This window comes from Eschrichtius robustus, chromosome 10, assembly GCF_028021215.1.
Source record: "Eschrichtius robustus isolate mEscRob2 chromosome 10, mEscRob2.pri, whole genome shotgun sequence".
Classification (NCBI taxonomy): Eukaryota; Metazoa; Chordata; class Mammalia; order Artiodactyla; family Eschrichtiidae; genus Eschrichtius; species Eschrichtius robustus.
The window spans coordinates 23,364,614-23,389,387 of record NC_090833.1 but is presented as its reverse complement, the minus strand read 5'-3'; the positions used below and the strand labels follow the sequence as shown (position 1 = coordinate 23,389,387).

The following is a 24,774-nucleotide window of genomic DNA, read 5'->3' as shown; positions in this document are numbered from 1 at the left end:
ACACCAACACTTTAGGGCATGGCTTACATGCTTCCCAGTGAACATTTCTTCAGGAGACATGACTGAGTTGTGTCCTACACATCCGGTCAAAGCCGTCCCTGCTAGGAGGACTGGGGAAGCCTTCCTGGAGGAAAGACACTGCAGCTCTGGGAAGTCCATGCATTTGTCAGAGGTGCAGAGAAGCAAGTTGAGATGGCCTGCTCCCTCCCAGACCTTTAATCTGACCAGAATTTGCTTATGTCCGGACTCCCATCACTGCCTGTAAACCTGCCTCTCCTTGCTTCTCTGGAGTTGCCAGCATCTCTGTCCCTTGCCAGAATGATTGTTCTCAGAATAAGCAAAGACTTCATCACCTATTGGTTGGATAACCAACCAGTGTTGGCTCTGCTAGACTTTAAATTCAGAAACTGCACATCCTAAGCTAATGCCACAGTCATTTAACTGGTTGGCATGCAGGGGCTTGCTTTCGGTGCAGTATCATGAAATTGAGCCATTTCTCCTGCGTTGGCAACCTAAATGTCATTCATCTGGATGTCATCTGGACCAAACTCCAGCTGGAGCAGACTGGCGAAGGATCCCCCCTGGGGTCCACAGACTCTTCTGGGGAGCCGGAGGGAGGGTGGCCTCACCCCAATGGTGGTGAGCCTATTTGTCCTTGATGTTGTCACCTTTCTCTTCCTTTACTAGCACCTGTGGCCCTGAAGTTACATCAAAATGCTCAGATTCCATTTTTTTAGTGGCCTGAGAAGCTCTTTTTCTTTTCACTTAATTCCTCTTTCAAGCGTAATTATACCAAAGTAGATTTTTGTGGTATAAATATGATCACAGCTTATGTAGGTCCACAAAGCTTGGTGGAATGAATTCACACTGGTTCAGTTGTTTGGAATTACTTTCCCATCTGCTTGTTTATGAAGAGACCAAGACTGTCCATAGCTGTGCTGTCCAGTATGGTAGTCACTATTTCCATGAAGCTATTGAAATTAAAATTAATTAAAATCAGATATTTAGTTTCTCAGTCACACTAGCCATATTTCAAATGCTCAATAGCCATGTGTGGCTCGTGGCTGCCGTATTGGATAGCGCAGATACAGATCACTGCCATCAGACTGCGCTGATCGATAGCATGGAGCGATGCACTTCGTTATCTAAAAACTTGATGCAGAGTCAGGTCTAGTTCAACGAAACCTGCAGAACACTTCAGGAAAACTAAATCTCTCTGTACTGAAAACGATGGGTCAAATAGCAAGTGAACTTTGGCTCTGAGGTGAATGCTACCCAGAACCTCCCATCCCGCCACCTTTACTTTCACATCTCTCCTACCTCCCAGCCGTACCAGACGCTTTACCACTTTCCCCCTCATTAGATGCTGTTGAGAGAGGGAAAGGAGGAAGGAAACAGAGAAGCTGGTTTGTGTTCATAATGAACAATCACGAACTCTGCGTAATTTTTTTCCCTCTCTCTTCAGGTCCTTGAGGCCACACGGGTTAATCGAAGAAAGAGCGCATTGGCCTTGCGCTGGGAGGCGGGGATCTATGCCAACCAAGAGGAAGAGGACAATGAATAATCAACTTCCTTCCACCCAGGAAGCTTCTTTGGTGCTTGGGTTCCCAAGAAACCAAGAAATCAACACATCAAAGCATTTTAATAGAATATTTATTAAAGTGCAAACAAACTCGGCAATCCTTATGCAGACCAGAAGTTGCAATGTACAATGATGAAAAATCAAGTGAAAAAAGAAGTCCACCCATCAAACACGAACTCCTGGGAGTCAAAAGAGAAAGGATTTTTTTTTTGTAACTCAAAGAATCCCCTGGGTTTGGACCACAGTTGATCCAAAAGGACAAAGAAGTTACAAGCAAATTGACATGGTTGCTACAGGCAGAACCAAGACTAGCCTGTCTGGGTGATGAGGAAAACAGTGGTAATGTGGCCATTTGGAGAAGCCACAGAGCTGGTGCCATCCACCCAGCAGAGGATATTTCCCTGTGCCTGCACCGGTCTCCACCCATCATAGCATCAGAGGTGTTGGACTAACCCCATTTACTCCAGCAGCTATAAAATAACGCTTCTCTCTCTATTTGCCCAGAAGAGGCAACTATGGTTCCATGCCTCTTCCGTTTAATTGTTTTGAATTGGGAGCAATTAAGGATCGCAATCCATATTTTGAAGACAAGATTTCTTCATGTTGCAAACACAACCTGTTCTGCATTAGGAGGTTGAGGAAGGGGGGAGAAAGCCAAACCAAATGGATTATTTTAGCTTTAGGATCTTGTCTGCTTATGATATTGACTGAGCTGCAGTTTATGAGAACACATTTTCACAATTCTGTTTCTTTATATGAAAACTATATTTAGTGGGCAACAACTATTTTTATGATGGGATGGGGGAATATATCCATGTATAAAACCTATACCCATTGAACAGCTTGGTTCAAGAGGGGAGGGGTATTTTTAGAGTGGTAATAATTGAAAAAAGGGCGAACTCTGCCTTAGAGAGGTAGATGATGAGAAATAAAGAGGTGTTTATAACTATATTTTATATGTAAAGTGGACCTTCAGGGGAGTAGGAAGAATGATATTTTGGATCAATCGGAAGGAAACAGTAAAGAAAGCTCACGAAAGGTAGAGAGAGAAGAAGGGAGGGAGAAAGTGTGGGAAAATAAGGAAGTTAGAGATATTATTTTTTCTGAGCAACCAGTATTTTTCAGGATGAGACAGAGAAAAATATAGAGTAGAAACTTAAGTGCAGGCTTAGGTTCAGCTACAAATCCTAAAGGTGGTGTGCGTGCGTGTGTGTGTGTGTACACGTGCCTTTGTGTATGTGTGCAAAGCGCATGTGTGCTCATGAGTAAGGGTGTATGTGTGTGTGTGAGGATTAAAATTCCAGAATGACCATGGGACAAGGGTGTTCACTTATTTCCTCCAAAGCTGTTTGCCAGCGTCAGGAGTGAGTGAGAATTTCTTTTTTATGAAAAGGATATAGAGGCTCCAAGCTGTTGCAGTATTTGTAATATTAAACTGACCTAACATGGTATTTGCATGAGTCACAATGGCAAAGTTTTGAGCAGTTTTGTAATTTGACATTTAGGAAAGTATCATATTTATTCTCATGCTTTGTATTCATGCTTAGTATACGCTAAAGGATGCCAGCTTTACTCTTTCTGTCATTTAAAGCAATATGATAAGGGTATTCAATCATTGAATGCCCTCAATTTCTGGATGAGAAATTTTTCAGTTCTGGCCATGAGAAAAAAACTGACCAGCCTTCTTTTTTTCCGTCCCCTTTGTTTTAAAACTGTGGTTTTAAAAAAAGCAATAAGTAAGTCAGACCTCACTAAAATTCATTTTTGTTTTTATGTCTTTATGTCATAAGCGCTAATGTGTTGTTCTGACAAGTAGCAGTTCCACCAAATTTGTACGTAGATGTCATGCACATTATCTTTGCTTCTTTTATTAGACTAGTGTCAACGTTAGGGGAAAGTTTATTCATAAACAGGTGGTGGACACAAAGTAAAAAATGGAACTCTCTGATAACTTACAAGGATCCTTTGAAACTGCCAAGGGAACCTGCAATTTGAAGCCAAATTCTACAGATGGATAATTGGCGCCATCCTTATATGGTTCACGCTCCTGAACATTCTGAACGAATAGTCAACAAAATGTGCTAGACGCTGGGGATATGAAACAAATAAGATCCCTGCTGTTAGGAATTTATTTTCAGGTGGGAGAGGCTGGCATGGAGACAGACATTCCCAGGAAAATGAGATGAGGAGTCCTGACAGGTGAAATGGGGGCACCCAGGAAGGAAGGGTGCTTTGTCGGAGGATTTCCAGCGTTCCCAAGACGGGCACGGGAATGAAAACAGGTGGGTCAGCAGCATCGTGTGGCCCAGGGATGCAGGAGCTGCTAGGATGCCTGGAGAACAGAATGGTTCTGTGGGTTGCACAAAAAGTGAAACATGCTTCATGATTTCTGGACTGACTCTGCATCTGGTAGTGACCATAGACTTGATACAGATGAACTCCCCATCTTTCGCAAGAGGAAACAGTCCTCAGGACTTCCCTGAAGTTTTCGGTCCTGTTTTGAAGGAAACTGTGTACCCACCTTAAAACTACATTTGAGAAGAGAATGGGCAGCTGAAAAGAAAGCTTAGGAGGCCACACAATTCCTGGAATCGCTTTAGAGGCAGATAAGTTGGTCTTTGACTGCAGTTGATTGACCCAGACACACTTATTATGTAGAGTTATAGAGTCGGGATCCTTTGGTTCGCACTTTGGATAGGCAACAAATGCAGCGTTTCCGTGACTCTCTCACAGTCACAAAACCGTTTTAACTGTGGCCCCTACATCTCCATCATTTGCTTGTTCCCTTCTGCTGCCTTCTGATGACTGCTGCCCATTTCCTTGTTCCACTCACGTATCATCCTGTTAAAATGTAAATTAAAGTTCCCTTGGCAGAGCCAGATTTTCTCTGCGCTCTTGAGTTTTTTACTCATTTAAGAAACATTGGGCCATGGCTTTGTACATAGCACTGTGCTAGGCTCTGGGATCCCAAATGAACCCTTTTAACTTTGTGAAGATGCAGCAGACCCCTGGCGGAAGGTCATCCATGCCTAATCCATTGAGAAGAAGAGGCTTGTCCAAAAATTGGCCTCTGATGCTCATCCCTGCCCCCAAATAGCACACAAGCTTGTTAATCTCAGCTAGAACAGATGTTTAGATTCTGTAGATGTTAAAAGCTTTCCTGAAAGTATTCCATTCCACAGTGTTGACAGATGTTCACTTTCCTCTGGAACTGATTACTGACATTCCTTGGCTTTCTCATCCAGAAATTATGGAAACAGGGTCTGTCAGTGGCAGGAGGCTGGGCTGTGTCCTACGTGAATGACACGTGCAGTTTCCTTGCCTCTTTACACCCATGCATGCCGCCCACCCTAGACAGTGACATATAAGCAGTATATAGATCAGTGTCCACATATATACACAACACACACACACACACACACACACACACACACAAGGCATAACAAGGAACACTAAGACAGTGTTGACTCTTGTCTCAGAAGACAAATAATTAAACATTTTTCCAACTAAAGAATGGATGTAATTAAACTATGTATTGAAAAAACATAGCCTAAGTGTTTAGAGATGGTGACTATATCCAGTTGTAGTAACAGAACCAATTTCCTGAATTTTAAGCATTCAGTGAGTGAGCTGCCAATTTTGATTTTGTGTTGCTCTTTACCCAAATGACTTTTTTTTTTCTTTTTTGGAGGAGGGGGCAAAAAGCAGCAATACCGTGTTTGAAAATGATACTCTGTATCTGGCTCTCCTGTGTATGTTAACCGCTTCAATGTTATTATCCTGCTTCGGTTTTATAGTGATTGTGAGGCATTCAATGCAAGTATACAATTATTTTCTCATTAAAATCCAGTGTGTGTTGTGCTTTTATAAATGAGGGCCCCTTGTTTGACTGTCGGGGGAGGTTGGAGGACCGAGCAGCCCAAGGGTAGCATGCCAGCGCTCTCGCCTCTGATTCCATGGGGCGACATCTGCTTCTTGCGTATTTGGAACCAAGAAAGCAGTACTAGCTGGCGGGGCAGACCTTTGACAGGCTGTGCCCAGTGCCTCCTTTGGCCATGTTGTCTCCGGCTGCCGCGGCTAGACCTGGAAACTCCGACAGGACCCACAGAAATGATACACATGCCTCTTGAGGTAGGTAGACTCCAAGGTCAAAGAGATGGTGGGGCAAACAGTAAAGCTCAAGCTTTGCACGTGGCTCTTAGGCTCTAATTTTTATTATTCATTCCATTCCCAGCACCTGTATTTGGCTCTCCTCTGAGGAGCAGAGAATTTCGGACTTTACAGAGCATCTGAGACCACAGGTGAATCAGAAAGCTTCCTCCCCGACTTCTCCTGCCCTCCCTCCACTTCCTCCCCCCAACCCTGCAGTCTCCAGCCGCTCCACTCCGTCCCACATCTCAACTTGCGCCCGGACCTTCAGCTTCCTGCTCTTCCTTATCACCCGCTCGCCCGTCTCTCTTCCTAGGGTCTCCTTTCCAGCTGCCTCTTTCTCCATCTCTCCCCACTTACAGGACTTCTTCCAATCTTCCCTCACCCCACACCTCCCAGGCTTTCCAACCGTCTTCTCCTGTCCTTCCACATGGCATCATCTTCCAATCTCTCTCTGGTGAGAGTTCTGAATTTTGATGGGAAGGGGTGAGGTGGGGTGACAGGCCCCTTTGAAAACTGGATCAAACTCTAACAATAACGGATAACATTTATGAAGCACTGAGAATGTGACAGGCACTTGCCGTGATTTCCACAAATGTAATCTACTTCTTACAACGCCATGGGGTGTACCCTTTTGGTTTTTGCGGGGGGGAGGGTGGGATTTTTTTGGCTGCACCACGTGGCTTGCGGGATCTTAGTCCAGCAACCAGGGATCGAACCCGGGCCCCTGGCAGTGAGAGCGCTGAGTCCTGACCACTGGACTGCCGGGGAATTCCCTGGGGTGTACTATTTTGATTTCCATTTGACATGTCAGGAAACGGTTGCCATGGAGCTGGTAAACAGCAGCGCTTGCATTTGAACCTGGGCACTCTGCTTCAAGTGTTGCTCTTACCCACTCTTCCTGTAAAAATGCACATCGGCAACTTCACATACAAGGTCCAGTAGATCTGATGATGTGTGTGGGTCTGGGTGACCTCCTCCCACTATGCTCTCCAGGAGGAGGGGCTCTCATGGACCGAGGCCGAGGTCGTGATAAGGGCTCAAATCTTGGGGGAGAGCTGGGTTTTGGTGGCAGCAGCAAAGAAGTTTTCTTTATTTGAATGAACTCCCTCTGGGCTCTTTCCTTTGGGATCAGCTCTCCCAGGAGATGGTGGGAGAAGATGACCGAGGCATCCCTGTTGCCAAAAGGAACCAGAAGCGACTGCAAATGGGGTGATGAAAATGTGCTAAAATTGAATTATGATGACAGTTGCACAACTTTACATTTACTGAAAATCACTGAATTGTACACTTGGGAATGAGTACATTTTATGGTATGTAAATCTTACCACAGTGAAAGCTGTAGCAAAAAACAAAGGGATGAGGGAATCAAGGAACCAGAAGAAGAGTCCAGGGAAAGGAAGCAAGGAGGCCACACAGCCTCAGGTTGAAAGGAATGAGAGGAGTCATTCAGGCCAATATTTGGCTACCAGCTCACCAGCTAATCAGGAAGAAAGCTTGCTGTCCTAGGGGTGCCCCACAGGAACCAGGAGGAGTAGAGTTGTGATTGGCTGTGGATTCAGCGTCCTGGTCCTCTTTCCATCAGTCACTGCTAACACCTGGGGGACATCAGGCAACGCTAGGTGAGTCAGGATACAAAGGACTGAGATTTGGTGGGCACTCAGGCTTTGTAAACGCAGGAGAGCGGGACGCAGGGTCTGATGTAGTCAGAGTAGAAAGAATTTAGGGGTGATTCTTACTGAGGAGGCTCTTCCCGAAAACCCACCAATGTGAGGCCTTAACCTCTGAGCAGAGGACAGGTATGCAGGCCTTTCGCTCTGTGATGTCAAGTATCAGTGGGGCGCCGGAGGGGGCCTGTGGCCACTACCCCCTAGTTCAACTCCCCTGGGTTTTTTTTCTCTTTTTTCCTTTTTTTTTTTTTTTTTTTTAAACTGAAGTGTAGTTGATTTACAATGTTGTGTTAGTTTCAGGTATACAGCAAAGTGATTCAGTTATACATAATTTCTATTTCTTTCAGATTCTTTTCCCTCATAGATTATTACAAAATATTGAGTAGCGTTCCCTGTGCTATACAGTAGGTCCTTGTTGTTTATTTTCTATATAGTCGTGTGTATATGTTAATCCCAAACTCCTAATTTATCCCTCCCCCCTTTCCCCTGTGGTAACCATAGCCATGCTTTCTATGTCTGTGGGTCTGTTTCTGTTTTGTATACGAGTTCATTTGTATCATTCTTTTTTTTTTTTTAGATTCCACATCAACTCCCCTGGTTTTATTGGTGGCAAAGAGACTAATAATGAGGTTCCTTTGGAGCATTGGTCCTTCTAATCATGGGCTCCTTGGGTCACAAGAGGGTGGTGACTATAGCCCTCCCTGCACACAACCCACACAAAATTCAGAACTGGGCTGCTTGGGGGACAGAAAACAAATGGGGAATTAAAGGGAAGAATTCAAAAGGTTTGAAATGTACAAGATGACATTAAGGCAAAGAATGGGGCCTCGGGAAATACCTAGAGGTACCACACCAGCAATTTCTAAGTGTTACCCAAGCGTTCAGATGCCTTCTCTCAGAGAACATTTGCCTGATAAAGACTTTTTTTTAAAAATTCCACCAAGGTGCAGTAATCTCACTGTCAGTTCATCTTGATGGTAGACTTACCCAGATGACTTGCTTCAAGTCCACAGGTGGTGGGCTCGCAATAAGTGGAGTGGATCTGTTGGTGCCCTAGAGACGTAAAAGCACAAATCTTTCTTCCCCTTCTTTGGTTTTTCTCTGCCCTCTCATTTAGACAACCTCGGCCTCGGCCTCCGCCGTGGTCTTCAGCTAGTAACAGTGATTTGCCTCTGAGGAGAGCTGTTGTCAAACTTTTGAGAGGACCCCTGCATCACTCGGAGGGCTTCTGAAACACAGAATTGGACCCATACCCAGAGTTTCTGATTCAGAAGGGCTGGGGTGCAGCCCAGGAATTTTCTAACCAGTTTCCTGGAGATGCTGCTTCTGGTCCAAAGGACCTTGCTTTGAGAATCACTGGTCTGGAGTGTAAGTAATGAATAGGGTCTGGGCATACCACTTATGTTTGAAAACGGGGGGAATTGATGCCGGATTTATAAGCTGCAAATACAGTCACACGTGGTTTTGGGCTGGTTTTGAATATTTCTTGGGGGCAGTGTTTGCCCAGCACAGCAACTCACTACTTTGTGGGTCTTGGTGAAGCAGGACCAGGATTTCACTCAGACCCTTGAGTGAGGACCCTCTGACCAGGGCTGAGCAGATTCAGAAGAAAGTATATATGTTCAGACTTTAATTGCAGGGTGAGATCAAAGGATCCTTTAGAGTATCGGAAGAAGGTCTTATCGTGTAGGCTGATAGCAACGTCAGGACTCAGTGGCAAATTTGTTTGGATAACGTGGTTGCATAATTTAAGATGAGATGCAAAGCGAGAGGTCATTCTGATTTGGTCTAGAGCAGCACTTCTCAATTCTGACTCCATCTGCATCACCTGGAGAGCTTTACGTTTTGGATTCAATTGGTCTGGGCTGGAGCTCAGGCATTAATAGAAATTAAAAGCACCCCAGAGGACTCTAATACAGAGCAGGATTTGAGCATCCACTGTCCAGTGGTTCCGAACCCTGGCTGCACTGCACATCAGGATCATCCAGGGTGGGTTTTTTTTAAAGATATTGGTGCTTGGACCTCACCCCTAGATATTCTGGTCATTTTACCTAAAAGGGGGTCAGAACATGGGTTGGTTTTAGAAGCTCCTCAGGTGTTTCTAATGTGTAGCCAGAGTTGAGAATAGGGGGCAGACTAGGGGAGGAATGTACTTGCTCCACGACCTGACCCACTTCAGAAAGCTCTTAGGGGGTAACATCAAAGTGACATGAGTAGAAGTCCTTGAGGGGATGAACTGACCCATCTCATTGGTCCCAGGAGACAGAGCACAGTGTTGGTGACTGAGGGAGGGGCTTTGCAAAGGGGCTTTGTTGTTACTTCTGTGGAACTCTAGCTCTCTGCCCTCGAGGAAGCCTGCACGCTCAGGCTGATGGCATGTCCAGATGGTAAACCTTTTAGGTTAAGTGAGGGACGAAAAGCCACAAGGGGGTGCCAGAGGCGTGCTCTAACCTGTAACAGGTGCACACGGAGTAAGAGCCGGAGTGGACAAAAGGCCAAACACGCCACAAAATTATTTCTGGCAGGTGAAGCCATGACCATTTCCCCCATTTGTCCTGATAAGTGTTTGTCAATTTCCGTGGTGTAAATATTCCTGTGATGGCTGCTTTGAAGATACCAACAGTTTAACAACCGGTTCTCAGAATTCCTGAATATTTAATAATTGGTGGAGAACAAAACTACTGTGACTAGAAGATGCCCAGGAGGACCTAGAAGTGTGGAGCTAGAGCCGAATTAATAAGAGACTTCTTAGCTTGGAATGGCTCTTACGAACCTGTCACAGCAGGTGGCCATCAGAGATACAGGATTCTGACCATCTCTTCTGATGATCGTGATTAGTCCTAGATAGCAAAAAACAAAAACAAAAACAAAAACCCAGCCTAGGTCATGTGCCCACCCCTGTTGCCAGGGTCTGTGACAGAGGAAGGGGAAGAAGAGATGCTGGGAAGACCAAATGTGTGATACAGTACAGTTTGTGTTGCAGACAATTTCCCAGTATCTCTGAGCAATTCCATTTTTAGTGTGAGTGTCTCTCTGACAAGCGTTCAGCCTTTGGGATCAGGCAGGGGACTCAGGTTTGGGCGCACCACTCTTTCAGTGGAACACTTGATTATTTGCGTTCTCTAGATCAGATTTCTGACTTATGGAGTTGCTATGAGAATTAAATAAGTTAGGTGTAAAGTGCTTGGTGAATGGTTGGTATAGATGTGCTCAGAGTTTCCTCCCTTTATTTTTAAATTTTATTTTCTTCCAGTGTTATTGAGATATAACTGACATATAGCACTGTATAAGTTTAAGGTGTACAGCGTAATGATTTGACTTACATACATCGTGAAATGATTATCACAGTAAGTTTACTGAACATCCATCATCTCCTATAGATGCAAGAGGAAAGAGAAAAACTATTTTTTCCTTGTGATGAGAACTCAGGAGCTACTCTTAGCTTGTTAATTCCATGTATCATTTGTATGTTACATCTCTAGCGTGCTAATTCCATGTATCATTTGTACGTTATATCCCTAGCGTGCTAATTCCATGTTTCATTTGTACGTTACATCCCTAGCGTGTTAATTCCATGTATCATTTGTACGTTACATCCCTAGTACTTATTTACTCCTCTCCCGCACACCTCCAGACTTCACTTCCTCTAAAGCCCTGCATTCAGTCAGCAAACACTTACTGAGTGCCGACTATGTGTCAAGCTCTGTGTATATGAGAACAAATTAAAATGGGGTTTGTTAGGATGGTTTCAGCTGGAATTGGGGGAGCTCTTCCTTAACATTGGGCCTGTGGGGAGAAACCTCTTCCAAGGTCAGGTAATGTTTCCACATCTGCCTACTACATAGGGCCACCCAGTGGTCACCTGTACTGTCTTAGATGCTTTTAATTTTCCTTCTCACTGGGGAACCCATATACTTGTATTCTTTTGGGCAAGGGAAAACTATCCAAGTGATAAGATGTTTAGTAAATGCCAGAAAGACTGACTCTCATCAGTGGAGAGTCAGAGGGTGCTAGAAGCTTGCGAGGAGACATTTAGGAAGGAACTTCCCAAGATGAACACGAAGGCTACAGAATCACCTCATTGATCACGGGGAAGGTGGAGTTCATCTCACTGTTTTCAATGTTTTCCGTTCAAGGTGCTCACCTTTGCCTGCAAGTATGGAATGTGGCCACTAGGTGGCAGTGGTTCTAAAGTAAAAGCAGCTTCCCCAGCCAAGAACCTTCCCTAGGGGGTCAGGAGGAGGTTTCCCACTCTTCACACAAGCCAGGAATCTGTTGAGACCTACATATAGCTACTCCAAAAAGCCCACAATGAAAACACCACTTGCACAATTAGACATGGAGGTCAAATGTGGCTCTTCATTTACGCTTACACTTCAGTGGAAAACTGATGGTTGCCACCAGATGGCAGCATAAACCTGCATGCTTCCTCCATTCATGGCCCATAGTTTTTTTTATTTAAACAGTTTTATTACCATGTAGTTTATATACCATAAAGTTCTCCCATTTAAAGTGTACAATTAAAAGGTTCTTACTATGTTTAAAGAGTTGTGCAACCATCACCACCACCAATTTTAGAATACTTTCATCACCCTCAAAATAAATATTGTACCCTTTTAGCCATCACTCCCAATCCCTCGCCCTCCCCTACTCCTCCACTCCCCAGTACCAGGCAGTGACTACTCTGCTTTCTGCCTCTATGGATTTGCCGGTTCTGGACATTTCAAATAAATGATATTATACAATATGTCTTCTTTTGTAAGTGGCTTCTTTCACTTAGCATAAGATTTTTGAGATTCCTCCATTTGTAGGATGCATTAGTGTTTCATTCCTTTATTTTTGCCGAAAGATATTCAAATTTATGGATATACCGTATTTTGTTTATCCGTTCATCAGTTGACAGACCTTTGAATTGGCAAGCTTCTGTGTGGACATATGTTGTCAATTCTCTTTCAACCTAGGAGTGGAATTTCTGGGTCATGTGGTAGCTCTATGTCTAATCTTGCAGGGAACTGCATGGCCCATAGTTCTTAAGGGCTAGCTCTGCACCAGGCACTGTGCTGAGAACTTGACATGGATTATTTCCTTCAGTTTTTACAACACTCCTTTGAGGCACCTACTATTAGTATCAGCTCCATTTTACAAATGGGGAGACCTGCACTCAGAGTGTTTGAATAACTGGCTCTGGGTGATATGATCAGGGGTGAGAGGAGGATTCAAAGCCAGGCAGGATTCTGCGCCCAAGCCTGTACTCTGACCTCCCCAACTTTACTTCTCATCAACTTGATTCAATAGCAAACAAACCTCCAGTCGTGGTCCTGGGCCAGCTCTGCTTTCTCTTAGTGGAGCCCATCTTTAGCACAGACCAGCATCAAGAGGGAGATGGTACTGTGACAGTTGAAAATTGGGCTTGTATGCTGAAGTGGCAAAGGTGTGGGGATATGAGTGGGATGTGGACAGTCTCTGTTAAAAGTAGCCACTGTCACTAAAAGCCAACACACCCTACAATTTTGGCTCTTCCCAACTGCTTCCCTGAGCACATAGACGTGTACTCTGCCCTCTGAGTTATCACAAATACCTGCTGAGTTATGTAAATGCTCTGGAGCACCCTAGAAATAACCTCCAGCTCTCCAGCCTGAAGCATCTGTTTTCCTTGGCTCTTACTGTTCACACATTTCATGGAATCACCCCAATTCCAGGTGTCTGTTTCTGTATCGGGTAGGGTACAGGTAGCTGTCAACAAAGTGACCCAATAATTAATTCACCAGCTGAAAAGAAGATAGAAGTTTATTCCTCTCTCACAGTACAGTCTAAGGGGGAAGCATTTGAAGTCCGGGGGCAGTTTGTTTTAAGCCTCTTTTAGAGTCAAACTCTTCCCATCCTGTTCCTTGTCACCCTCAGGACCTGTTGTCACGGGTATGGTCCAGCCTTAGGAAATGGTCAGATGCAGTAAAGCCATTTACTGAAAACCCAGGTGTGCCCATTCCCTGGCTCCTCAGTAGCTGTGGCTTCCCTGCATCAATTAGGACAGACAGCAGACCAGCTTCTAGAGATTAATTAATAGTAATTCTAGGGGCTTCCCTGGTGGCGCAGTGGTTGGGACTCTGCCTGCCAACGCAGGGGACATGGGTTTGAGCCCTGGTCCGGGAGGATCCCCCATGCCGAGGAGCAACTAAGCCCGTGCGTCACAACTACTGAGCCCGCGTGCCTAGAGCCTGTGCTCTGCAACAAGAGAGGCCACCGCAATGAGAAGCTCGTGCACGGCAACGAAGAGTAGCCCCTGCTCGTAGCAACTAGAGAAAGCCTGCGCCCAGCAACGAAAACGCAACACAGCCCCAAAATTAATAAATAAAAATAGTTTTAAAAAAACAGTAAGTTTAGCGTCTCCAGTGTGACCACACCCAATAAGTCCAAAGGAAGAAGCTGTTAAAACTTGACTAAGTTTGCACATCTTCCCTCATGGCACAGTCCACGTCTGGTTTATCTCTTCCCATATTTATAATTGCACAAACTGTGGGAAGAAGAACAGTTATCGGGACAGATGAACATAGACCTGTCCATTTGTCCTGAAAAGTCCTCTGGATGGATCGAGATATCCCCTGTATCTTAGCATAAAGGATAACGCATGTCTTCTCTTGCTACCCAAATATCACTTGAATGCCCACGTTCCACAAATCCTGCACATCACAGGAGCAGAGCTGGCATGCTTAATGGGGACTAACGGGGAGTTTAGCCTGGGCTATGAAGCCACAAGGACAGTCACTCACGGATATAAATAAGCTGATAGTGTTCAGACATCCCTCAGTCGCATGACCTGCATCTCACTCAAGGGCAGCTGAGGAGGTCTTTTTGGAGCCTCTCAGGGTCATGCAGCTGCTTCTACTTGTACTGGTTTCTCTGACTTTGGTTGCAAGCCATACGGATTGACCTGAAGAAGATTCTGCTGGCTGCCATGTTGTTTGGTCTGGGTTAATCTCAGCGAGTCTGGAATGACCTCATGTTTATCTCCAGAGCTGCTGGAGCATGCCAGTGACCCTTAGCTGACACTGTAGAATGCATTAACTCAAGATAAGTGATGTTCTTTTCCCATAGGTTCATGAGTTGTTTCAGGGAGGGATGGACCAGCCTAGCCTGCCAGCAGCGCTTAGTAATAATACTTGGGTTTATGATATGCACCTGGTATTGGTGGAATCTGGGGGCTTTTGACATTTAAGGCTGGCCGTGTATCTGGAATGTGCTTAGAGGACCAGCTCTCACTATAAAAAAGCCCCACCACAAGTAGACTTGGGGCTTCTGGTTCTCAGGTGCTTTTCCTGTATGCTGATGGTGGTGACATGAGACCTGTACCACTCAGCTCTGGGAGGACAAAGAAGCCTGTGCCTGGGAGCGCCAGACCCCTTCCGATGCATCTCTCTCTCCTGTAGTGGCTGTACTGCGCCCTTGACCTTTAACAAGGTGGTCTGAGTATAAATTGAACTGTGAGTCCTTTCAGCAATAGAATAGTTAAGGTAATTAATGTGCAATTAACACACATAGCTTCTTGATGCACCTTCATGCTCCTAACCTTAATGGCACCTAAACCACCTGCTTGCCAGGTGCACTTGGTCCTTGGCAATCTGTCCGGGGACTTGGAAAGGCAAAGGCTCATTATAAGGGAAATGAGGAGGGTTCTCAACAGTAACGCTCTGGGTTTCGTAAATGTTACCAAAAAGAATTCAGGTGATCTTCTTTACTTGTAAGTGAGAGGTAAAAGCACAAAGCCCACTCCAGGCAGACAGAGGAAAGTGAGGACTGGGCAGGTGGAGGCAAGTACAAGTTATCTAATGTCAGAACTTTTCAAGTCCCATCACTCATAGACTTTGCCCAGGTCCACTTGAGCCTACATCAAAAGTGGAGGAAAAATAAGTTTGGGAAGCAAAAGCGTAGAGAGGATTCTACTCTCAGAGTAAAGTGTACAATTTCAGACTAAAGTATATCATTCCAGGAGCCCATTTAAAACAGGTCTTGGGTTTCAGGTGAGTAGGGCCGGATCTCTCATAGGGACTCAACCACCTGTACAGACGTGAGAGGGGACGCCATGGACCAGCTCTCTGAGGAGGAAGGCAGCTGCGAAAAGGGCTGAGTGCCCAGGACAGAGCCATGTGGATGGGACAGAGGAGGCAGTCAGAGAAGTCAAAGGGGAACCAGAAGGTTAGCTGGGCAAGCATACACAGTTTAAAAAATAATAATTTATTGAGGTGAAATTCACATAACATAAAATTAACCATCTTAAATTGCACAAGTCAGGATATTTGGGACACTCACAGTGCTCCAGAGCCACCACCACCTCTGGCTCGTTCCAAACATTTTCATCATCCCAAACAGAAACATCCCCAGAATCATTAAACAGTCACTCCCCATTCTCCCCAAGCCCCTGGTGACCACTGGTCTATGGATTCGCCTCTTCTGGACATCTCATATAAATGGAATCATATAATATGTGACCTTTTATGACTGGCTTCTCTCACTTAGCGTAATGTTTTCAAGGTTCATCCATACTGTAGCATAAATCAGCACTTCTTTCCTTTTTAAGGCTGAATAATAGTACATTGTATGGGTAGATCATACTTAGTTTATCCATCCATCCACTGGTAGCCATTTGAACTGTTTCCAGCACTTGGCTTTTGTGAATAGTGCGGCTCTGAACATGTGTGTACATGTACTTGTTTGAGTTTGTTTTCAATTGTTTTGGGCACACACCTAGGACTGGAATTGCAGGGTCATATGGTAATTCTATGTTTACCTTCATACATAACATTTTTTTCCTTTTTTAAAATTGAAGTATAGTTGATTTACAATGTTGTGTTAGTTTCAGGTGTATACAGCAAAGTGATTCAGCTATATATATATATGTATATATATATATATAGTCTTTTTCAGATTCTTTTCCCTTATAGGTAATTACAAAATATTGAGTATAGTTCCCTGTGCTATACGGTAGGTCCTTTTTGATCATCTGTTTTATACATTGTAGTGTGTATATGTTAACCCCAAACTCCAAATTTATTCCTCCCCCCTCTTTCCCCTTTGGTAACTAAGTTTGTTTTCTATGTCTGTGGGTCTATTTCTGTTTTGTAGATAAGTTCATTTGTATCATTTTTTTTAGATTCCAAATATAAACTATATCATATGATATTTGTCTTTGACTTACTGCACTTAGTATGATAATCTCTAGGTCCATCCATGTTGCTGCAAATGGCATTATTTCATTCTTTTTTATTACTGAGTAGTATTCCATTGTATTCATACCTAACTTTTAACGATACCCACATCCGGAGTTGGCGATTAGAAGAGGGGAGAGTAGGGGAGCCTGCTTCTCCTTAAGCTGAGGGAAAAGGGATTTAAAGGAGCCCTCAAACAGCTTGTTAAACATTCTCTGGAGAGCGGGGGAAACGGGAGCTGGGATGCAACACACCTGAGAACTATGAAGGGCTCCAGGATATATAGCAGGCAGCTTCCCTGAGAGCGCAGCGGGGAGAGGTTGCTTTGTGAGTTTGGCCTCCCTCCTGAACTGTGGGCACAAAGCATGGTGCCCGTTTCCCCAGGAGCAGAGATGGGCCTCCCATTCAAGAGGGATGGCGTGAGGTTTTCTTGGATCCCGTACACAAGGGCTGCCTGGAGTGGGGAGGGAAAAACGGCAGAAAGAAGCTGGAGGTTTACCCGTGCCTGCCGAGGAGCTGCAGACCGGTCCTAAGCAACCATTGGAGCAGAGATGCATTCTCCAGGTCAAAGGAAGATCCCGGCGATGAGAAGGTGAGTCTCCAAAGCCAGGAAAGAGAAAAGTGTCGGCGGTTAATTCCATCCCTGCCCGTCTCGTGACAGTATTAATCAGGTAAGGTCCTACCTCACCTCCCTCCCTCCCAGCCCCTGCCCACTCCCAACCCTGGAGAGGACAGACACTCTCGAAGGAATTGTGGGACAGGAGCTAGAGCCCCAGGTGGGAGAGCAGCTCAAGGAGCTTCCCACCCGCTCCCGCTGTGGACATCCAGCCCAGGGCTGCGGAGGAAGAAGTGTTACCTTTGAACGAAGTCAGACTTTTTGTTTGTTTTGTAAATTACACCGGAGCGGGTGTATTCAGTGTTTTGTGACATAGAATGGCCAGGAGCGCTTTCCATCCCTCTGAGGGATCAGAACAGAAACAGGCCCAGCCATAAATTTCATCCATGGCTGCGGAAGGCAAACATAGAGTTGTGTGTGACAGTTTCCCATGAGTCGCGCGGTTCAATGCGTTTCAATGTTGTCACTTAACGTTCCTTTTAAGAACAAAGCACGTGACTTTCCTGTAACTCTGGCTTGCGGGAGGCGTTCAGAGCCTGGAAAAGGTGTGCTCTCTCTGTAACTGCTTGCTTGCTAATCACACCACACCAGCCTGGACTCAGCAAGGGAACACACTGCAGGACCTCACAGCCATCAGCCGGAGGACTCTTGTAACGCAGGGGTGGGGGCATCTAGGCCCTTCCTATGGGACTTGTGGGGGGCAACGGTTCTTCCCCGTCGCCCCTTGCCCTCTTCAGCAGAGGCTAATAGGACTGCCATTCTTTCGACCAGAATAGGAGAGTGGGGCTGAAAGTTACTAAGTGAACTTATCAAAATGGCATAGTCTCTCCAGAACCAGTGAGCAATTCTCCACATCTCTGTGCACATACTTAGGACACTAATAGGGATAATTTTTGCTTAAAAAAAATCTACAGGAGGAAATCTACCAAGCGTGACCCATCCATACCGATCACACATGGAGGCAGGGGACTCCCTGTATCATGACTAGTGGGTCTCTCACTTGAGCCTGCATCAGAATCACCTGGAGGACTCACTAAAACAGACTGCTGGCCTCACCCGCAGACTCCCTGAGTCAGTGGGGAAGGGCGGGGCCGGGGAAGTTGCGTTTCTGACACATTCCCAGGTGACACCGATGCTGCTGATACACAGAACACGCTCTGGAACCGCGGAGCTAGATTAGAGGAGACTGGCTGGGCTGCCACTGGCGACCCCAAACCACTCTGAAACTAGTCATTCTGAAATTTGTTTCAAGTGTCTCGAAAAACACTCTGAAAATAACTTTTTGCCCTCCCTCCTCACCTCTGGCTAAATACCACAGTGAGGGTTTTCAGGAACTTCTTTCTCTTTTTTTTTAATGCTTAAAAAAATCTTTTTTAAAAAAAAAAAAAACTTTTTTTCTTGAAGTATAGTTGATTTACAATTTTGTGTTAGTTTCAGGTGTACAGCGAAGTGATTCGTATCTATATATTCTCTTTCAGATTCTTTTCCAGTATAGCTTATTACAAGGTATTGAATATAGTTCCCTGTGCTATACAGTAGGTCCCTGTTGTTTATTCTATATACAGTGGTGTGTATCTGTTAATCCCAGACTCCTAATTTATGCCTCCCCCCCCCCTTTCCCCTTTGGTAACCATAAGTTTGTTTTCTATGTCTGCGAGTCTGTTTATGTCTTGTAAATAAGTTCATTTGTATCATTTTTTAGATTCCACATATAAGTGATATCATGTGATATTTGTCTCTCTCTTTGACTTACTTCACTTAGTGTAATAATCTCTAGGTCCATCCATGTTGCTGCAAATGGCATTATTTCATTCTTTTTGATGGCTGAGTAATATAGGAACTTCTTGCCCAAACTATCACAGCCCCTTGCCTTGCAAGCGTTCCTCATTGTAATCCCTGAGCACGCCCTCATCCGCTATGGTATCTAGTTCTTCTCTAGAAGAATCCTGAGCAGAGAGCCCTCCAACAGGAGATGACCAATGTTTCTGGTTCAGGTACAATGAAAGGCAGACAGCTAGCTCCTAGTGAGGAAGTTCAAGGGTTTCTCTTTCCCCTTAACCCTACCCCACAAGAGGATACAGTTGAGCCTGCGTGTTAAGAGAAACCGCGGCCCTTCTGGTCAACTTTCTTTTTCCGAGAGACCAGATCATTCCTCATCTTTCCACCCGCAGAGCTGGTGAGATTCAAATAGGCATCGGCTGCCTCTTACAGAGGACTGTGCCCCGGCCCTGCTCCCTGTCCTTGGAAAGTCAGGTAGAATAACAGTGGGACCCAAAGGAGAAAGGCCATGGAGATGCTGATGGGCGCCGCTGTGCTCGGCCTCTGAGAAGACTCTGCCCCTTGAGCAACTTGGTGCCTCCCATTTGCAGTCTGAGTGGTCCTAAGGCAGTGGGGTCTGAATGCTGACCTCACATATCCAGAGGAAGCTTTCAAGGTCATCCTCAAGACAAACCCACCTACCTAGACAGGCAAATGTAAAAAAAAAAAAAGAGGGCAGGAAATGAACAAAGAAATGAAAACAAATGTCCACCAAAGGACCTGTAAAAATAATGTTAGTAGCTTTATTCACAATGGCAAAAAATGGAAAGAAGTAGGGCTAAGAAAAAGTAAATTGTGGTAATTACTGGGAAGAGGCTAAAGTGAACTTTCTAGAATGCTGGAAATGTATATCGGTCTACATTATATAAGTGTGTGTATATCTATATCTGTGAAAATAAGCGTATATATACATGAAAATAAATACAAGATTAGTGCACTTCCCATACTTTTCATATTTTATGCCTTGATCAAAAAGCAAAATATAGAATACCAATGCTCAGGCCCTACTCCAGAGATTGTAATTTAATGGAATGTTCTCCAAGCTTCCTGATGATTCTCTTGTGCAGTCAGGGCTGAGAAGACTGTCTTGGAGAACAGGGCCAACCTTGGCATGAGCCTCAGGCTAGAGGGCCCAAAGGGGCCTCGCAGCTCATGGAAGGTCCAGCTCAGTGGGGTTTGGCACTTGAGGCTCCTTGGTACACACACCCTTTGGGGACTGGGCATGCCCTTGGCATGCATCTCCTTGGCAGTTGGCTGGTCAGGGGTCTTCCCATGGATCTTGCCAGGCTGTGGTAGGGGTCAGCAGAGAGGAGCCTGGGATTTGGTGGGCCATCTCCCTCAGACCTCAGGTTGTGAGTGTGGCCACACATGTTGTGGGCAGCCCCTTTAGAGGCGAGCAAGGCTCTGGAGAATCTGGCAGGTGGAGTCTGAGGCAGGGGCAGGAACCCATGGCTGGGGAGGGAGTGAGGTCGGGCTCTCTCATGCAAAAAGAAAATCAAAATGGGGTCGGTATTGCTAAGAGCGCTCTGTAAGATGGAGCTGGGAGGGCATGAAAGGTGTGTGACCGTTGCATGGCTCAGCCTGTATGGAATCTGACCTTTTTTTTTTTTTTTAAAGAATTTCACTTTATTTTTTTTTATTTTTTGGCTGTGTTGGGTCCTCGCCTCCGTGCGAGGGCTTTCTCCAGCCGCGGCAAGCGGGGGCCACTCTTCATCGCGGTGCGCGGGCCTCTCACTATCGCAGCCTTTCGCTGCGGAGCACAGGCTCCAGACGCGCAAGCTCAGCAGCTGTGGCACACGGGCCCAGCCGCTCCGCGGCACGCGGGATCCTCCCAGACCAGGGCTCGAACCCGTGTCCCCTGCATCGGCAGGCAGACTCTCAACCACTGCGCCACCAGGGAAGCCCGGAATCTGACCTTTTGACCTGATGAAGTTATCCAAAACACCTGCCAGAAACTCAGAGTACATATCAGACCCTTACCCTAAAATAACTCCTGACAGTCTATCTATTTATAGGACTCCTACCCTAAAACAACTTGTGATTCCTTACGGACAAATATTTTCTGACTTGTGTCAGAGTCAATCCCAGTTCTCACCAGGCAACTTTTTTTTTTTTTGGATGTATAGTTGATTTACAATGTTGTGTTAGTTTCTGCTGTACAGTAAAGTGATTGTTATACGTATGTATAAATTATTTTTTATATTCTTTTCCATTATGGCTTATCACAGGATATTGAATATAGTTCCCTATGCTATACAGTAGGACCTTGTTGTTTATCCATTCTATACGTAATAGTTTACATCTGCTAATCCCAAACTCCCAGTCCTTCCCTCCCACACCCACACCCCTTAGCAACTACACATCTGTTCTCTATGTCTGTGAGTTTGTTTCATAGATAGGTTCATTTGTGTCATGTTTTAGATGCCACATATAAGTGATATCATATGGTATTTGTCTTTGTCTGACTTACTTCACTTGGTATGATAATCTCTAAGTCCATCCATGTTGCTGCAAATGGCATTATTTCATTCTTTTTTATGGCTGAGTAGTATTCCATTGTATATATGTACCACATCTTTATCCATTCACCTGTCCATGGACATTTAGGTTGTTTCCATGTCTTGGCTATTGTGAATACTGCTGCTATGAACATTGTGTTGCATGTATCTTTTCGAATTATAGTTTTCTCCAGCTTTATGCCCAGGAGTGGGATTGCTGGATCATATGGTAATTCTATTTTTAGTTTTCTGAGGAACCTCCATACTGTTCTCCATAGTGGCTGCACCAATTTGCATTCCCACCAACAGTGTAGGAGGGTTCTGTTTTCTCCACACCCTCTCCAGCATTTGTTATTTGTAGACTTTTAAATGATGGCCATTCTGACCAGTGTGAGGTGGTACCTCATTGTAGTTTAGATTTGCATTTTTCTAATAATTAGCCATGTTGAGCATCTTTTCATGTGTTGCCAGGCAACTTTTAACAATCTCGTGGCTTTTGGCCTTTATAAGCCCCTGCCTCTTTCTCTACCTTGGAACACTCTTTTGGGGTTACCCAAATCAGTCTCCCAAACTGCAATTCTTTTTTTTTTTTTTTTAAGTATTTGTTTGTTTATTTATTTATGGCTGTGTTGGGTCTTCGTTTCTGTGCGAGGGCTTCCTCCAGCTGCGACGAGCGGGGACCACTCTTCATCGCGGTGCGCGGGCCTCTCACCATCGCGGCCTCTCGTTGCAGAGCACAGGCTCCAGCCGCGCAGGCTCAGTAGTTGTGGCTCACGGGCCCAGTTGCTCCGCGGCATGTGGGATCCTCCCAGACCAGGGCTCGAACCCGTGTCCCCTGCACTGGCAGGAGGACTCCCAACCACTGCGCCACCAGGGAAGCCCCCAAACTGCAATTCTTAAGACCCCATATAAACCCTTTTCTTATTTGCAGGCTCCTGTATTATTATTATTATTATTATTATTATTTGGTTGACACTCAGGACCCGCCAACCACAAAAGTACCTGCATTTCTTAGGAAGGGGAGCAGCTCCTGTCCTGGGAGATTTGCTAACCTGGATCTGGACTTGATATTGATTTTGAGGGCTGGCTTAGGCTCATCTTACAAACACTTGGAGTTTGGGTTGGCAGAAGATGCAGTTTTGCCACCACCAGCTTTTTCCTGCATCTATTGGGTTGGCCAAAAAAAGTTTGGGTTTTCTGTAACGTCTTATAGAAAAACCCAAACGAACCTTTTTGGCCAACACAATATTTCTCGGCCAGGACAAATGGGTTGACATGCTGTCAAGTCTTGATTATCGTCCTGGACTTGGGAATTCAGGGCGTGGATTCATCAGTGAACAGACAAAGGGGAGACAAAAGGATTACTAATACGTAGTGGGTGTATCATCTTTCTGGATGGAAGTTGAGGGGAAAACAATGTAATTGCCGCAAATCCGAGGCCAAGACATAATATTAAAAGTTCAGTCCCTTGAACACTCTTTCTAGGAAGCGTATTATTCATTAGCTGTGGAACAAACACAATTGCAGCCGGTAAAAGACTTTAGGAATTTATATGCAGACGGAAAAAATTGAAGGTGGTGAACTGGGTCTTTCTCAACAATAAGGAAGTGACCTAAAGGGCTGTTTTTGCAGAGTAGGGATAACCAATGCCTCAAAAGGCTGGGGAAAGGTTAGTTTTAGGAAGAGTATTTAGAAAAAGTCAAACAGTTCTCTCTCGCCTCCAGATGGAAGCACCAGTTTCACCATCAGCCCTGGAAGGGGATTTCCCAGCTATGATGCTTACAGAAATAAGTGAAGGGGAAGGAGTCAGAAGGAGGTGGTTTAACATAGTAGTGTTAAAAGATAAACTCTTAAAATGTTTAATGTGCCTTCGTTTATTTGAGCAAAAATCGATTCCAATCAAGCTGCACCAAACCGGAAATGGTTAGGAACACTCCATCAACAGGAGCTGGGGAGAGACTTTTATAGGGAAGACTCCAAAGCAAAGTAAGGAAATTGGCTATAGCTTAAAGCCTAGTTGGCTGCTTGTGATTGGTTGCCCTTAGCTTTCGTTCTGTAACCTTGAGGCATTGATGGGCGTAGATTTTGGTTTGCTACCGCAGGCCAACCAGGCATTAGAGCCAGCTCCGACTAATGGCTTCCTTGTTTAACTGAATAGGAGTTAAGAGTTGAGAGTGTGGCTCTGGAGTGTGGCTGACTGAGTTTGCTTCTCCTTTTGCAATTTGCTAGCTGTGTCACCTTGAGCAAGTTACATAACCGTGTTAGAACTGTTGGCCTTCAATCTGGGGTACCCCACTCACAAGTTGAGATGCAGAGTTCTTAAATAGGACAGTCACCCCAAAGAAGAAGGATCTTCCCTCAGGAAGGACCTAATCTTAGAGGTACCACCAGAAAATATTTCTAATTTGTCCAGAAGCCGAAAGAATTTCAGATGCCTCTCTCAAAACCCAAGAAAACCAAGTTAAAACAAATTTTTTTTCAAAATAATATATAAGGTCAAAAAAAAGACCAGACATCTTAGGTGTAGTGGTCATGGCAATGCCCCTGTGAGGCACTGTTTGTCACACGGTGGATCGGTGTGACATTCAGAGGCAGAACTTGACTCTAGCTCCCCAAGGAGGGGAGGAACTAGACTCTTAGCGCCCTTCCCTCCACCAACCTCCTTAATCGGCCACGGTGGTGGAGCCCCTCTCCATATACACACAGAGGTGCTAACAAAGCCCTAATTGATTGGAGAGCAAGGGACCATGGAAGAAGCCCTCTTCCTAGCCAGTGGCTTAAATTGGGGTCAGCTGGTGCAGCAGGAGCGCTGGAGGCGCCTTCCGAGGAGCCTGAATGCTTACGGAGGGGCCCGGAGGGACCCTCGGGCAGGATGCCGTATTTCCTGCGTTTGTCTGGAATCCAGATGCTGGGAAGTTCTGAATTAAAAAGTGGCTGGGGATTTTGGTATTTCTTTGCACCCAATCGACAGCTCAGCTTCTGGAGAGGCATTCTCCCTTCCCCCTGCGGGTCTACTGTGAGATTAATTTCCTACTGAAAAGCAGAAGCAGAATCCTCTCACTTAGCTGAGACACAGTGAGGATGGTGATAGTCTCCTGTCTCTGCCTACAGCCCCCCTCAGTCTAGTACAGCCCGGAGGTGAGGTAGGGACAGGGTTTGTAGATTATTGAATAGCTACTACAATAGGAGAGGTGCGGTGCCCATGGAATCCTTCTTTTCCCCCAAATGGTGTCAGTAACCC

At 45.2% G+C, this 24,774-nt stretch overlaps 1 protein-coding gene across 7 annotated transcripts in view; it reads left to right on the top strand.

Moving 5' to 3' along the window:
• The window catches only part of PALM2AKAP2 (PALM2 and AKAP2 fusion), a 489,254-nt gene extending 483,827 nt beyond the window's left edge, over positions 1-5,427 (top strand). For all 7 annotated transcript variants that reach the window (XM_068553888.1, XM_068553885.1, XM_068553886.1 and 4 more), the window contains one exon: positions 1,466-5,427. In XM_068553888.1, coding sequence (XP_068409989.1) covers positions 1,466-1,473 — 8 coding nt within the window. In that variant the 3' untranslated portion in view covers positions 1,474-5,427. The remainder of the gene's footprint in view (positions 1-1,465) is intronic.
• The last annotated feature ends 19,347 nt before the right edge of the window (positions 5,428-24,774 follow it).